The following is a 15658-nucleotide window of genomic DNA, read 5'->3' on the forward strand; positions in this document are numbered from 1 at the left end:
TGGAGCACGGCCCGGAAGCACAGGGCACATCTGAGGGAGCGGGTCACGCCCAGGGCTCTAGGCCCTTTCCAGGGATCTGAGGAAGCGGGGGTTCTTTGGGGTCACGAGGCCACACACGGGGCTTCCTACAGAAACCAGCCCCGTGCCTTTGGAGCCAAGACTGAAACAGCCTGTGGAGCCGTCAGAACGAAAGGGGAAGCCTGCCTGAGGGGCTCGGGGTTCCCAGGCTGCCTCGCGCCCTCTGGGCTGTCCCGGGCTTGCCCCTCTCTTCCCCCAGGCTTCCGGGGGCCCCAGCTCAGCCCCAGCTCGTTCCTCCCATTTCTTCCCGTCAAGCACTCAGCTCTCTGAGACCCCCATCCCCAGCCTGCCCTGTGAGTCCTGCCGGAAAGGGGAGGGAAACAGGCCACAGCCCTGGTCCCCAAAAGGAATGGAGACGATGGGAATTGGGGGCAGAGGGGAACTGAGGTCCATCCAAGCCTTTAACGTCCTACATTCAAACACTGACCGGCCCAGCAAGGCCGCCTCCAAATCCAACGGGGAGGTGGCCAGCATCCTTGGTGCCTGGGTGTCCCCAACTTTCCAAATCCCCACCCCCGCAATAGAGAAGAAACCAAACCGAGACAGTGCTGCAGAGCCCACTACCGCTTCCTCCAGATGAGCTCATGGGTTTCTCCACCAAGGAAGTTTTCCGAGGCACCAGCTCTCCCCGCCCTCCTCCCCGGGCTATAAAGGCAGCCGCGCGCGGCCCGCCAGCAGAAGCTCCTCAGCGAGGACAGAGGGAGAGACAGCTCAGACCCCCTGGAAGTGGTCTCTCAGCGCACGCCCTGCGACGCCGACTCCTCCCGCAGCCGCCCTGCCCCTGCGCCTCCCCAGACACAGCATGAGCACCGAGAGCATGATCCGCGACGTGGAGCTGGCAGAGGAGGCGCTGCCCCAGAAGGCAGGGGGCCCCCAGGGCTCCAGGCGGTGCTTGTGCCTCAGCCTCTTCTCCTTCCTCCTCGTGGCAGGAGCCACCGCAGTCTTCTGCCTGCTGCACCTGGGGGTGATCGGCCCCCAGAGGGAAGAGGTGAGTGCCTCGCCCCCCACCAGCCCCCCCCCCCCCCCCCCCGCCCCCGCCACCAAGAGAGAAATGGGGGAGAAGGAGGGTGAGAGGTGGGGAGGGAACACGAGAAAGACGGGGAGGCAGAAAGAGAAGTGGAGAGATAAGGGCGAGAGAAGGCTGGAGAGAGGACCTGTCGCCCAGAAGGTGCTCACTGATGTGTGCTGAGTGGACGGAGGAGCAAGCAGCCCAGCACCCACCGAGAGAGGCGTGCAGAGGGGCGCGGGGCAGGAGCAGAGAGCAAGGGAGCAGACAAGTGATAAGAGTAAAGAGGCAGCAACGAGATAGAGGCGTGGAGACGAGGTGAAGGAAGGAGAAATAAGGAGAGATGCAGATAGGGTGTCTGCCTCGTGGCCAGCACTCAACAAGAGGTTGTGGATGAATGAATGGATGGGTGGAGAGAAAACCAGACACATCCGGCAGGGAGTACACACCAGCTAAGCAGCCAGCTGCCCCCCAGCCTCCACCCCCGTGGCCTGCTCTGATACTAATCCTCCTCCTTCTCCCAGCAGTTCCCGATGAGCGTCCTCCCGCTGGCCCAGACCCTCGGTGAGTGTCGCCTAGCCTCTGCTACCTCTGGGTTTGGGCGGAGTGAGTGTCAGCCCTCGATGGCAGCAGCAGGGAAATGTGCACGGGGGGTGGTGGTGGTGGTGATGTGTGTGTGAGAAATGGGAGTCAGAGTAGCAGGCTGTTTTGGGGAACGTAGGGTTTCACCTTTTCCTTTCCTCTCTCCTCCTCAGGATTGTCTTCTCGAGCCCCCGGCAACAAGCCTGTGGCCCACGTTGTCGGTAAGAGCTCTGGGATGGGCTGGGGTGTGGAAGCAGGTGGGCAGGGAGGGCTCAGGCTGTGAGTGGAGCCCGGGCTGAGCATGGACAGTCCGTGGAGACCCTGTGAGGAGGACTCATTGAATCCAAGGTGGGGCAGGAGGAGAAGCACACAGGCCTGGGGGATGCTCTGAACCTCCTGGCAGAGGGGACAGGAACAGGATGTGGGGGTGGGACTGACAGGGTCACCCTGACTCCCCTCTCTCTCCCTCCAGCAAACCAGCAAATCGTGGGGCAGCTGCAGTGGCAGAGCAAGGTGGTCAACGCGCTCCTGGCCAATGGTGTCAACCTGACAGACAACCAGCTGGTGGTGCCAGTGGATGGGCTGTACCTCATCTACTCCCAGGTCCTCTTCAAGGGCAGGGGCTGCCCGCACGCCCCCCTGCTGCTCACCCACACCGTCAGCCGCTTTGCTGCCTCCTACGAGGACAAGATCAACCTCCTCTACGCCATCAAGAGCCCCTGCCAGCGGGAGACCCCGGAGGGGGCGGAGGCCATGCCCTGGTACGAGCCGGTCTACCTGGGAGGGGTCTTCCAGCTGAACAAGGGCGACCGGCTCAGCGCCGAGATCAACCTGCCTGACTATCTCGACTTCTCCGAGTCCGGGCAGGTCTACTTTGGGATCGTTGCCCTGTGAGGGAGCAGAATGTGCATTCTGGCCCACCTCAATCCCTGTGTCACCCGCTCCTCCCCACCACTCCATCCCCTTCTGGGCCAGAAAGGGGATTGGGGCTCAGGGCTGGGTGCTGAGCTGAAAACTGTAAGCGACACTCAGAAACCTAGGATGCACTGTGGTGTGGCCTGGGCAACGGGGCACTGGCCGCTGCCAAGCATTCAAAGTGCGGGTTTGGATACCTGAACGCAGCCGGGACCCCTGGGCCGGGGCCCGGGGAGCTTTCGTCCCCGCCAGACACTCCAGAGCACCCTTGAGAAGATCTACCTACACACGGACTGAGTGGCTCAGGCCCTTCTTTCTCCACATGTCCCCGGAAGCTTCCCTGAGACGGAGCGCCGAGGGCCAGCTCCTCTGTTTATGTTTGCACTTGTGGTTATTTATTATTTATTTATTATTTATTTATTTGCTAATAAGAGTATTTATTCGGGAGGTCAGGTGTCCAGGGAGACCCAATGCAAGGGCTGCCCGGGCTCAGGCACGTTTTCCGTGAAAATGGAGCTGAGCTCCAGGCTCTTCCTGCCTGGCCTCCTGTCCCGGTGTCTCCCGTTGCTTGTGTTCTTAAAAGATATTGATCTGATCAAGGTGTCTACCTAATGTTGATTTAGTGACTGACTGTCGCTACATCGCTGAACCTCTGCTCCCCAGGGGAGCTGTGCCTGTAACCGCCCTACTGGTCAGTGGCGAGAAATAAAGTGCTTAGAAGAGCAACTTGGTCTCTTTCTTGGAATCTCCTCCGCACTGGGCGTGCGGCCTGCTCCCTGCAGTCCTCTCCCCGGGACTTGCGGAGCCCGGACTCCTGGACTGCTGGCTCAGGAGACCCACAGCACCCAGAGCTCAGCAGACAGCCCCCCCGAAGGAACCCGCAGCCCAGCCCGATGGCCTCCCCGCGGCTGGGAATTTCCAGCTCCGGGAATTCCAGGCGGAGAGGGGAAGTCCTGAGCTCAGGTGCTCCGGGCGGCTGCTGGCGGTTGTGAGAGCCGGGAGGAGCCCTCCGCCACCTGAGTCACAGCCAAGGGCTTCCAGACATTCAGGCATCCGGGCTCCACCCCCGGGGGTCTCAGCACACCTGCCGCCTGGCCCCTGACCCGGTCCCTGGCCTCGTCACACGGAGAGAGCGGTGCCCGCCGCGGACGCAGCCACAGAGAACAGCTGCCACGGGCCGCACAGCACCTGACCAGCCACGTGAATCCCGGCTTTTCCCCTTCCCTCAGCCGCACCATCTACCCCTCCCCTCTCGGGGGTAGGACTGAAGAGAGAAAAGGAAGTAAAAGGCTAGCAATAAGATGTGGGTGGCGGTCCACACGCCAGCTTGGTCTCCCTGGATTTTCCTGGCAAATGAGGGGAGGGCTGCGGGGGGGGGGGGTCTTGGAAAGAGAGCACTCCCCCGCCCCCAGGAGGCTCTTCTGGGCCCAGAGCCACAGAACGTGTGGAATCAGAACCCGAGGCCCCGAGAGCAGGGCTCTCCCGGCTCGCAGGCTGGGTGCCTCGCTGCCACTGAGGAACAGCACAAACGTAAAATGTCGTGTGGCCAAGCAGCTAAATTACCAACATCAAGGAGGCTGAGGCGGGAGGAAACCATTTTTTTCTTGCTTTAACCAGTCTAGAGCTTAAGCTTTTGAACTCCCCCGTCCTGTCATCAGACCTCCTGACAGCCTCTGCGGAGGCTGAAGGACGGAGGAGCCAAGGCCCACGTAGCCGGACCCCGGGTCCCGCGGACACCGAGAACGACTCCCTGGACCAGCGCCGAGGCGGAGCAGCAGCTGCTGCTTCTGGAGAAAGGACTGCTTCCCACAGAGCCTCGCTCGCTCTCCTCCTCTGAGCCCGGCGCCCGGCCGAGTGCTTCCAGTCTGTAAGCCTCGGGCCTCGGATGGACAATAGTTACTGCCGGCCGGAGCCTCCCGATGGCCAGCCTCCACCGGCTCCTGCCGGCCGGAGCCTCCCGATGGCCAGCCTCCGCCGGCTCCTGCCATCCAGAGCCTCCCGATGGCCAGCCTCCACCGGCTCCTGCCGGCCGGAGCCTCCCGATGGCCAGCCTCCACCGGCTCCTACCATCCAGAGCCTCCCGATGGCCAGCCTCCACCGGCTCCTGCCATCCAGAGCCTCCCGATGGCCAGCCTCACTGCCGGCCGGAGCCTCCCGATGGCCAGCCTCACTGCCGGCCGGAGCCTCGCGATGCAGGGCGCTCAGTCAGTCTGCTTGGACCCGCGCTGCCCGGGCTGAGCCGCGGGTGCTTGCCTGTGTGCTGTGTGTCTCCGTGACGGCTCTGGGGGCCGGTGGTGAGTCCCCTAGGTTGTGACTCTCCTTCCGTTACCAGAGTCAGATTCCTTCCGCACGGTGGGAGTGGGGTTCTTACATGTCTCTAGAACTTCCTAAGGTTTGCATGGGAGATTGAGTGTTTTTATTGGCGTTCCCTTCCCAGTCCTGGAGGAGGTGCGCAGGGGACCGCGCAGAGCCCGGAGGAGGCCGGTGTCCAGAGCTGCCGCCACGCGGGTCCAGTTCCCCTCAGCTCCGTGGTGCAGAGGCCACACGGCTCCAGGCCACGTGGGTGAATGCAGGGTCCTGAGGGGCCTGAGGGCCACAGGCCAGGAGCCAAGAGCGAGAACGCCTTTGTCGAGAAGTTAAGTACCCAGACGCCCACCCTCACGGCGGCCATGCCTGCTCTGGCGTCACCTGCCCCCGGTGCGGCCGCCGGAGGAGCGCCTTCCCACACACGCAGCCTCCCACGAGCCCGGCCTTCCTCCGTCCCAGTGGGGCCGGGCCGCAGAGCGTCACCACAGCTCCGGCAAAGCCGCCTGCGGAGCTCTGGGCTCCGGGCCGGTGGCCGGCGGCCGGCAGCGGTGACAGTGCCGCGCCTCTGGCTGAGGGCCGGCCGTCCACGTGGGCCCCGGGCTCCGCCGTGGGACCGGCGCCTCTGCCCCGCCTCTCCGGAGGACAGCCCCGGCTGAGCACCAGCTGTACACAGTTCAAAGCCTCGGCCGCATTCTCCTTAGGCCATCCTCCCAGCGGGCCTCCACACAATGAGAACTGCCGTGGCCACTCGAGAGATCTTTGGAAATCCCCAAATTAGCTACCTCTTAGGAATGTTAGGCAACCTGAGTGAGAAGGTTTTCAGTCGGAATTGAGGGGCCTCTAAGAAATGAAGTGAAACGATGCCCGGATAGACACCATCTCCTGGTCTGCTCGTCCATCCGTGACGGCTGTCAGGGGCGCTTACCTTTCACATGGGACCCCTAACGTGTCCCAAGCTGCCCCCTAGGAACTCGAGCTGGCCAGCCACATATACAAACATTTGTGTCCCTCCTCGTGTGCCTTTTGGCACAAAATAGACCAACTTAGCCAAAATGACTTAAAACTCTAAAAGCCATTAAGAAAAACTTTAAGTCCACCTCAAAAGCCTCTCTTAAAGAGAGAATTTCAAACCTCTTGGGGGTACAGGAATGAATTCTTTGATTGATATGCAGAAGCTTCTAATCTAAAAGACAAATTGATTTTGCCCTGGATGGTATTTTCAGTGGTTAGAGAGTCAGCCCATGCACTGAAGGGCCACGGGTCCGATTCCTGGTCAAGGGCACATACCTGGGTTGGTCCGGGTACGTGCAGGAGGCAACCAATTAAGTCTCTCTCTCTCTCTCTCTCTCTCTCTCTCTCTCTCTCTCTCTCTCTCTCTCTCTCTCTCCCACACACACACACCTGCCTCCCTCCTTCCCTTCCAGTCTTTCTAAAAATCAATGGGAAAAAATATCCTCAGGTGAGAATTAACAAACAAAAAAAGACAAATTGATTTTAAAAGCAGCTCTAAAAGGATCCTAAAGAAGTTTGACCATCTAAGCAGGTACTTTAACTTTTCTTCATGATTCTACCCACTCCCCCCACCTCGCATTCCCCCCCACCCCCGAAACCTGATATTTCAAAGAACTTAATGACTCTATGGTCAGAAATTTGGCAAAATTGGAAGCTAAAGATTCAAAGCTTGTTGGAGATTTTTTATTTTTTTTAAATAAATTTTTATTGTTCAGATTATTACAAATGTGATCCTTTTCCCCCCTCAATTGCTCCCCTCCACCAGGTTCCCACCCCACCCTCTGCCCTTTCCCCACCACCCACTGTCCTCATCCATAGGTGCACAGTTTTGTTCAGTCTCTTCCCGCACCCCCCACTCCCTTTTCCCCGAGAATCATCAGTCCACTCCCCTTCCATACCTCTGATTCTATTATATTCACCAGTTAATATTGTTCATCAGACTTTTAAAATTCCCTTGGTTTTTAGATTCACTTGTTGATAGTTACGTATTTGTTGATCATAATTTTTATCTTTATCTTCTTCCTCTTCCTAAATAACCCCCTTCAGAAATTCATATAATTCTGGTTTGGTGGTGATGAACTCTTTTAGCTTTTTTTTTTTTTAATCAATCTTTATTGTTCATATTATTACAAAGGTTCCTCATTTCTTCCCCCCTCCACCAGGTTCCCACCCCACCCTCTGCCCCCTCCCCAACCCCCATTGTCCTCATCCATAGGTGCACAGTTTATGTTCAGTCTCTTCCTCTCTCCCTTTCCCCGATAGTAAATCCCTTTTCAGATAGTAAATCAGTTACTTAGCATTTTCTCATATCAATAATACCTCCACATGCCCAATGATACACTTCACACAAAAGACATTTCCAAATAGGTCAACCAGCCTCATCCAGGCCCCACCCAAGGCACTCACAGATCAACACCCCAGCGCTATACTAACTCAACACATCCAGATCTAAGCCTTCATCACTTGATTCAGCAGACCCTCAAGTTCCCGCAAAAGTTTCCAGCCATGTCTGAGAGGCAGCCTTGGGGCAGGGACAGGCGAGGAGCGAGCTGTTCCGGGCCTGGCTGCTCCGGGACTGGCCTCTGTTGCTCTGGTTCGTTCCACAACCAGCTGCTCCAGGTCCAGTCACTGCCGCTCCCGACCTAGTTGCTCTGGACTTGGCTGCTGCTGCTCCGGGCCTGGCCGCTCCCAGCCTGGCAGCCGCTGCTCCGGGCCTGGCCACACCCCACCCGGCTGCTTCGGGCCTGGCCGCTCCAGGCTTGGCTACTGCTGTTCTGGGCCTGGCTGCTCCCAACCCGGCTGCTCAGGGTCCGGCTTCTCCGGGCCACTCTGGTTCTGGGTGTTTCTGGACTGGCCTCCCTGGGCTTGGCCGCCTCCGCCTCAGGCCTGGCTGCCACTGCCCCAGGTCTGGCTGCTCCAGGCCTGGCTGTTGATGCTCTGGTTCTGGCTGCTGCTGCTCTGGGGCCTGGCTGTTGCTGCTCCGGGCCCGGCTGCCACTGCCTTGTGCCTGGCCACTCTAGGCCTGGCCGCCACTGTTCCAAAATTCTGTCCTTTTTTTTTTTTTTTTTTTTTTTTTAAAAAAAAAAACAACGCATTTATGTTGCAATGTTGGCTGGTGAGTTGAGTTCTGACTTAGTCTTTGATTTTTCAAAATCTTCTTTGTGTTCTTTCTTAAGTAATTTTACTATCTTTTGCTCTCACTTGATTTCTTCACATTGAGAACTTCTTTGGTTTCTTCCTCCTTGTCCTGGGAGCTCAGCAGGTTGGCCTGTGGCACCCCTTTGTTCTCCACGGGCTCCTGTGCTGCTTCAGCCTGTTGCTGGGGTCGGCGCCGCCCAGGAAGCAGCCCCCGGCCTTGGCTCCGTTGCCCACGCTCAGCGGTCAAAGGCTCAGGGGCACCCCCCCCCCCCGGGGTCCCCGTCGCCCGGTTCCTTGCTGGTGCACAGCTGGCCGGTGTCCGGCAGGGGCTCCTGCTCCGCGTCGCGATCCTCCAGTCTGGAGCTTTTTTTCTCCTTCCCGCTAGGGGAGTCTAGCATCAGAGTCAACAGACTGTCCTCTGTGCGCAGTGTGCGCGACTCCGGGGGCTCCACTTTTCGCAGCTCCCCCAGGACTCCACCTCACAGCCCCGTCTCCCCCTGCCTGAGCCTGGGTCCCCAGGGTCTGGCCTAGGACTGGGGTTCAGAGCAGTCCGGACTGAGGCTCAGCGCCGCCGGAGGCTTTGTTTCTTCCGGCTAGGGTAATCCAGCATCAGAGTCAACATTCCGTCCTCTGCGCGCAATGTGCGCGAGACTCCGGGGGCCCTGCTTTTCTCTGCTCCCCCGGGATTCTGCCTCACAGCCCCTGCCGGAGCCTGGGTCCCCAGGGTCTGGCCCATAACTGGGGCTCAGCGCTGCCGGTTCGGGGGTTCAGCCCAGGCTGGGGGTTTTATTTCCTTCCTGCTAGGAAACGCCAGGCAGCACCCAGCCCTCTCCTCCTCTCCGGCTGCGACCTCTCCGCGCGCGTGCGTGCGGGCGCGCAGCATGTCTCCGTACCTTAGGCTTTTTTCAGCTCCTCTGATTTTCCTTCTGGTTTTCTCTTTCCTTCTTGTTGTAGAATTTTCAGTCAGTTGACTACCTGTAGCTCTGGGCAATGTCCACTCTACATTTTAGTTGTATTCCATTGAAATTGTTGTGTGCTGCTGCAGTTAGATGTCTACCCTAGCAGCCATCTTGGATTCTCCCCCTCTTTTAGCTTTTTTTTATTTGTGAAGCTCTTTATCCTTTGATTCTGAGTGATAGCTTTGCTGGGTAGATTATTTTTGGCTGTAAGTTCTTGCTATTCATCACCTTGAATATTTCTTGCCATTCCCGTCTGGCCTGTATGGTTTCTGTTGAGAAATCAGCTGACAATCGTATGGGTGCTCCTTTATAGGTAACTACCTGCTTTTCTCTTGCTGCTTTTAACATTCTCTCTTTGTCTTTTGCTCTTGGAATTTTAATTATGATGTGTCACCAAAGTGTGGTCCTCCTTGGATTCCTTTTGTTTGGGGTTCTGCAGGCTTCCTGGACTTGTGAGTCTATTTCTTTCCCCAGGTGGGGGAAATTTTCTGTCACTATTTCTTCCAGTATTCTTTCGGTATCTTGCTCTCTCTCTTCTTCTGGAATCCCCATAATTCTGATGTTGGTTCGCTTGAAATTGTCCCAGAAGTTTCTTACACTATCTTCAACTTTCTGGATTCTCTTATCTTCTCCCTTCTGCAGAGGAGTGTCCTCTGGCTCTTTGTGTTCTAAATTTTTGTCTTGATTCTTGCGATCTTCCAGTCTGTTTTTAGGACTTTGTATAATATTTTTTATTTCAGTCAGTGTATGTTTTTTTTAAAAAAATATATTTTATTGATTTTGTACAGAGAGGAAGGGAGAGATAGAGAGTTAGAAACATCGATGAGAGAGAGTCATCGATCAGCTGCCTCTTGCACACCCCCTACTGGGGATATGCCCACAACCAAGGTACATGCCCTTGACCGGAATCGAACCTGGGACCCTTCAGTCCCCAAGCCGACGCTCTATCCATTGAGCCAAACCGGTCTCGGCATCAGTCAGTGTATGTTTAATTTCTAGTTGGTCCTTTTTCATATCCTTGATGGTCTCACTAAATTTATCAGCCTTTTCTAGAAAATTCTTGAAAAACCTTATAACCGTGGTTTTGAACTGTATATCCAGTCCTTTACCTTCCTCCATTTCTTTCATTTGTGACCCGTTTTGTCTCCACATTTTCGCTGCTTCCCTGAGTTGGTAGAGTGGCTTTGTGTTTTAGGGTCCAGTGGCTCGGCCTCCCCAGCTACGTGAGGTGGACACCCTTTGTGGGCTGTGTGCACAGCCTTGTTGTCGTATCACTGGGAGGAATTGACCTCCAGGCTAATTGGCTGTGAGGATCAGCTGTATCTGTGCTGGGAGAACTTCTGTGCTGGAGACACCCTTATGGGATAAGACTTGCAAAAGCCTCTGTGCTCAGCTTGGATGGGGCAGAGTCTCAGGGCGGGGCAAACAACAATGGCTTCCGTCAGCCCTGCCCTATGAGGCTCCTGGATCTCAGTGTTCCTTGGTAATTGCTGCAAGCACCTTTGAGAGAAAGCCACCCTCGAGTTTCACCCACTGCCAGACAGTCCAGTTTTCCCCGAATGAGTGTGCTTTCCCAGAAACTCGCCCAGAACTGGAGTTCAGTTCAGTCGGGAGCTTCTGTCTCCCTCCCGCTTTAGAAGCCAGCTGTGCAGTCAGCTGCCCGTGCAGTCAGCCGCCCATTCTCTTCTTACCTCAGCCTTCCGCAGCTCCTCTGAGTCTCACTGTGCTTTCCTCTTTCCTTCTAGCTGTAGATTTCCCACTCCGCCAGCTTTCCTGTGGTTCTGAATGGTGTCTGTTTTGTCTTTTAGTTGTAGTTTTGATATTGTTGTGCAAGGGAGCAATTTAGGTATTTATCTATGCTACCATCTTGGTTTCCCAAAAAAACAGATTCAAAGTTTATCTACTTTTGACTTCTATATATATATTATTGATTTTTTACAGAGAGGAAGAGAGGGGAGGGGGATAGAGATTTAGAAACATCAATGAGAGAGAATCATCAATCAGCTGCCTCTTGCTCACCCCCCACTAGGGATGTGCCCGCAACCAAGGTACATGCCATTGACCAGAACTGAACCTGGGACCTTTCAGTCCGCTGGCCGATGCTCTATCCACTGAGCCAAACCGGTTTTGGCTACTTTTGACTTCTTATTACAGTTAACTAAAACATAAATTTGGATCTTTTAATGGACATGTTTCATACTTGAGGAAGCATAAGTACCTAAAAATTATGAAATATTGAACCTGCCAGTGTGGCTCAGTTGGCCAGAGCATTGTCCTTACACCAAAAGGTGGTGGGTTTGATCCCTGGTCAGGGTGTGTGTGGGAGACAATCCGTCAATGTTTCTGATGTGGGTGTTTCTCTCTCTCTCCCTCCCTGCCTCCCTCCCTTCCTCTTTCTGAAATTGAATTTTAAAAAACCTAAAAGTTATGAAATATATTTTCCAGTAAATAATCTATGTTTCTAGAGGTTATGAAATATATTCATAAATTGGCCAATCTAATTGCTTAGTTTTCAGTTGTCATTAGAAATTGAGGTTTCTAAGGGTTAAGAATTCAAATTAATATGAGGTCAATGGGGGAGTGAAAGGGGATATATGTAATGCTTTCAACAATAAAGATTTTTTATTTTATTTTATTTTTAATACATTTTATTGATTTTTTACAGAGAGGAAGGGAGAGAGATAGAGAGCTAGAAACGTCGATGAGAGAGAAACATCGACCAGCTGCCTCCTGCACACCCCCTACTGGGGATGTGCCCGCAACCAAGGTACATGCCCTTGACCAGAATCGAACCCGGGACCTTTCAGTCTGCAGACCGACGCTCTACCACTGAGCCAAACCGGTTTCGGCAACAATAAAGATTTTTTAAAGAAAATAAAAGAATTATAATAAAAATGGATGGAAATAATATGTGTTTTCAGGAAAAGAAGATATAAGATATGGAAATGCACTTTTTTCCTTAAACCTCCCTCAAGGATATTTTTTCCCATCAATATTTAATTATTTATTTTATATATTTTATTTATTTTTCACAGAGAGGAAGGGAGAGGGATAGATAGCTAGAAACATCGATGAGAGAGAATCATCGACCAACTGCTTCCTGCACACCCCCTACTGGGGATGTGCCCGCAACCAATGTACATGCCCTTGACCGGAATCGAACCCGGGACCTTTCAGTCCGCAGGCTGAAGCTCTCTCCACTGAGCCAAACCGGTATTGGCATATTGGTATATTCTTAATAAATTATAAAGAGAAAACAAATATTCTGTGTTTTATTAAAATTATTTTATGTCCTCTGTACCATCAGGTCTTTAATTATTTGGGTAAATAGTCTTCTTAACATTAAAAGAGCTAAATTTTATTAACAAATACTTAACTTTCTGTATTTGCCTGTGAAGTTTTTGATCGTCACAATGATTAAACATAAACGGGTATTGTTTGAAGGGGACCTGTGATCCTATTTGACCATTATTTTTATTATTTATTTATTACTTTGAAGGAATCATTTGAATATTTTTTTGTCGTTTTAAATTAACCACCAAAGCCACAGCAGATAGGCAGGTGCCAGTTAGCCCGTGTCACTCAACGCAGGAGCGCGGGCTGCGGGCCTGTGCGGCGGGAGCAGCTCCCGCGGGCTCTGCGAACCGAGCACAGGCGCGGCCCCACCTTTAGCGGTCCGCACCCCACTGCACCCCACCGCACCCCACCGCACCCCACCGCACCGCACCCCACCCCACCGCACCGCACCCCACCGCACCGCACCCCACCGCACCGCACCGCACCCCACCGCACCACACCGCACCGCACAGCACTCCACCGCACCCCACCGCACAGCACCGCACCGCACAGCACCCCACCGCACCCCACCGCACAGCACCGCACCGCACAGCACCCCACCGCGAGCTGAGCTGCCAACCGAGGCCTGCCGGAGCTGCTCCCCCCCACACACTCCCCCCACCCCCAAACATCCCACCCCCACACCCCGAAACACCCCCACACCCCCCCACCTCCCCACCCGCACCCCCACACCCCCACGCCCACACCCCCACCCCCAAACACCCCCACCCCCACATCCCCACCCCAAACACCCCAAACACCCCACAAACCCCACCCCACACCCCCACCCCCAAAACACCCCCCACCCCAAACACCCCCACCCCAAACACCCCCACCCCCACACACCCCCACACCCCCAGCGCCGGGGCCGCGCTCCCCTCCGGTAGGCGGGGCGCACGGGCCGGGCCAGTGCGCGGGCTCTCCTCTCCCGCCGCGGGGCCCGCCGTGCGGCCCGCCGTGCCCACCCGCAGCTGGTGCGGTGCCCGGTGCCCGGTGCCCGGTGCCCGGAGCGGAGGCCGCGCGGGGGCTCCGGGCGCCGCGGAGCTGGGGGCCGCGGTGCGGAGCACGGAGGCGGCCCAGGACACCACGGTTTGGGCAAAACGGCGCCGCTGCAGTGACGCTGATGGACCGGACCCCGGCTCCACCAGAACCGCTCGCCCGGCGGATACTGTCCCTCCGTCTTCAGCCGGGCCCTCCCCACGGCGGCCAACCCGCCCGCCCCGCGACGCCCTCAGAAAGCTGACCAGTTACTTTTAAGCTTTTGAAATGTTTCACATACTTCCCAAAATTAAAAAATTGGGGTCCTTTCTTTCTTAACCTAAACATAGCTTTTGTGATTTTTAAAGGAAATCCATGACGCCTCCCAAAGGATGCCCCCTCTTTACAGGAGGAAAGCAGCCCATGAACCAGGAGGTCCGGTTCGGCCGGCCAGGGCACAGGCCCAGGCTGGGGCGTGGTCCCCTGCGGGGCATGCAGGAGGCAGCGGATTAATGATTCTCATCTTTGCCAGTTCTCTCTCTCCCTTCTCAACAAACACATTTAAAAACAAAACAAGAAGGAAAATAAACAAATTAGGTCTTTGAGTTGCTAAAATTACATGGGAAGAATTGTCAAATAAGAAACAATAATGTTATACTTGTATGTAATATCATTATTATTAAAATAAATTTCTAGAAATTGTATTAAAAATCTAGGAATCTACAATATTCTGATACAATGTTTTCATTTGCAATTTCAGTTATCTCAAAATGTGTGTTGCAGAGAAAAGCAAATTTTTGTCAACTGCATTGTGATCAGACCTTTAACCACATCATTCTGTCATTTACAGAGTTGCCTGCTTACTCTGATTTTTTTGCAAATATGTTTCATCTTCACAGAGATTCCTCTAAAATACACATTTCTGCTTAACTGTTAGACTATACCTCAGGACTAAATGAGGGTTTGCAAAACTCTAACGAAAAACTGGAGCCCTAGCCAATTTGGCTCAGTGGACACAGCGCCAGCCTGCGGACTGAAGGGTCCCAGGTTTGATTCTGGTCAAGGGCACGTGGCTGGGATTCCCGCTAGGTCCCCAGTGGGGGCGTGCAGGAGGCAGCCGATCAATGATTCTCTGTCATCATTGATATTTCTCTCTCTCCCTCTCCCTTCTTCTCTGAAATCAAGACAAATTTATTTTTAAAAACCTGTATTCCTCAAAGTTAACAAAAAGAACAAGACCAACAAGAATTAGTAACCTGGGACTGAATGATTACAATTTTTATGACTTTTTATTTGAAATATTGCTGCTTCTTTACTTTTTTGTTTTTCTAGACATAAACATTTTTTCTTTAGCAACCTGTGAATTAGAGCAATTATACCTTTGTAAGCAGAATTGAAACATTGACCTTTGTCTATCTTTGTTCCTCCAGGATTCAGACATCAGTGAGTATTCTTATTTTCATGGCAACATTGTTTGCGTGTTCATGAGACCTGTTCTCCTTGTCAGAGGACACATTTGGAAAGCGGCTTTCAGTGGGGTGTCCTTGAGAGAGACGTGCAGGCTCAGGTACGAGCAGAAGCTGCAAGGGATAGCAGTGACTCAGGAAAACCAATGAAGCCGTTGGCACCGCCAGCCAGACCCTGCTCGCAGCATCTCGGAAGCTTTATCAGATGAGTGGTGAAGGCCACTTCCTGGCAGGTGCAGGGCCTCAGTTACTCTGGGGACCTCAAGAAGAGAGGAACTCGCCAAACCTATAGATTTGTCTGATGACAAGTCCTTGCTGCGGCTTTTCTGGCTTCAGGGGCCATTAAAGTTCCTTATGAAGATTCCTTATGACAAATTCCAGCAAAGCAGATTTTAAATTTTTAAAAAATTTATTTTAGAGGGAAAGAGAGAGGGAGAGATGGAAACATCAACGATGAGAGAGAATCATTGATGGCTGCCTCCTGCATGTCCCCCATGGGGATCGAGCCCACTGAGCCACACCGGCTGGGTAAAGCAGGTTTTTAAAAGCAATACGGTTACTTGCCATTCTTGCTGTTCCTATGTAAATAACAAGCAACGTGATTGGAACTACCTTTATTTCACAAACAAATTGGTCTTGGCTATATCTGGTAAAAATGAGGGTTATTTAGAGAGAATTAATACACCTTTCTGGATATTAGATTCTAGTGCTGCTCGTTATCTTTTTTTTGGCGTTACTGTTAATCCTCACCTGTGCCCTTGACCACAGTCAGCCCCGGGACCTTTCAGTCCTCAGGCCAACGCTCTCACCACTGAGCAAACCTGCTCTTTGGAGGTTTTGTTCATACAGCCAAACCGGACCAGGTCTTGAATTCTAGTCTC

The 15658-nt window shown here is 53.9% G+C and overlaps 1 protein-coding gene and 1 long non-coding RNA gene across 2 annotated transcripts in view; one reads left to right on the forward strand and one right to left on the reverse strand.

The window, feature by feature from the left end:
- Positions 1–338: 338 nt before the first annotated feature.
- On the forward strand, positions 339–3307 carry TNF (tumor necrosis factor). Its single transcript, XM_045580419.1, has 4 exons — positions 339–1066; positions 1612–1648; positions 1840–1887; positions 2139–3307. Exons 1-4 carry the CDS (start codon positions 881–883, stop codon positions 2558–2560), a joined length of 693 nt encoding a protein of 230 aa, XP_045436375.1. The 5' UTR covers positions 339–880; the 3' UTR covers positions 2561–3307.
- Positions 3308–6213: 2906 nt separating this feature from the next.
- LOC123652193 overlaps positions 6214–15658 on the reverse strand; it is a 30284-nt gene continuing 20839 nt past the window's right edge. Inside the window, exon 3 of the long non-coding RNA XR_006741358.1 lies at positions 6214–6250. This is a non-coding gene — a long non-coding RNA (uncharacterized LOC123652193). The remainder of the gene's footprint in view (positions 6251–15658) is intronic.

This window comes from Pipistrellus kuhlii, unplaced genomic scaffold, assembly GCF_014108245.1.
Source record: "Pipistrellus kuhlii isolate mPipKuh1 unplaced genomic scaffold, mPipKuh1.p scaffold_m20_p_125, whole genome shotgun sequence".
Taxonomy (NCBI): domain Eukaryota; kingdom Metazoa; phylum Chordata; class Mammalia; order Chiroptera; family Vespertilionidae; genus Pipistrellus; species Pipistrellus kuhlii.

Bases quoted from the DNA above. Each gene is read 5' to 3' on its own strand.
- TNF (XM_045580419.1), top strand. From the start codon at position 881: ATGAGCACCGAGAGCATGATCCGCGACGTGGAGCTGGCAGAGGAGGCG. The intron at 1,067-1,611 runs GTGAGTGCCTCG...TTCTCCCAGCAG, and splicing joins TCGGCCCCCAGAGGGAAGAG to TTCCCGATGAGCGTCCTCCC. The intron at 1,888-2,138 runs GTAAGAGCTCTG...CTCTCCCTCCAG, and splicing joins GCCTGTGGCCCACGTTGTCG to CAAACCAGCAAATCGTGGGG.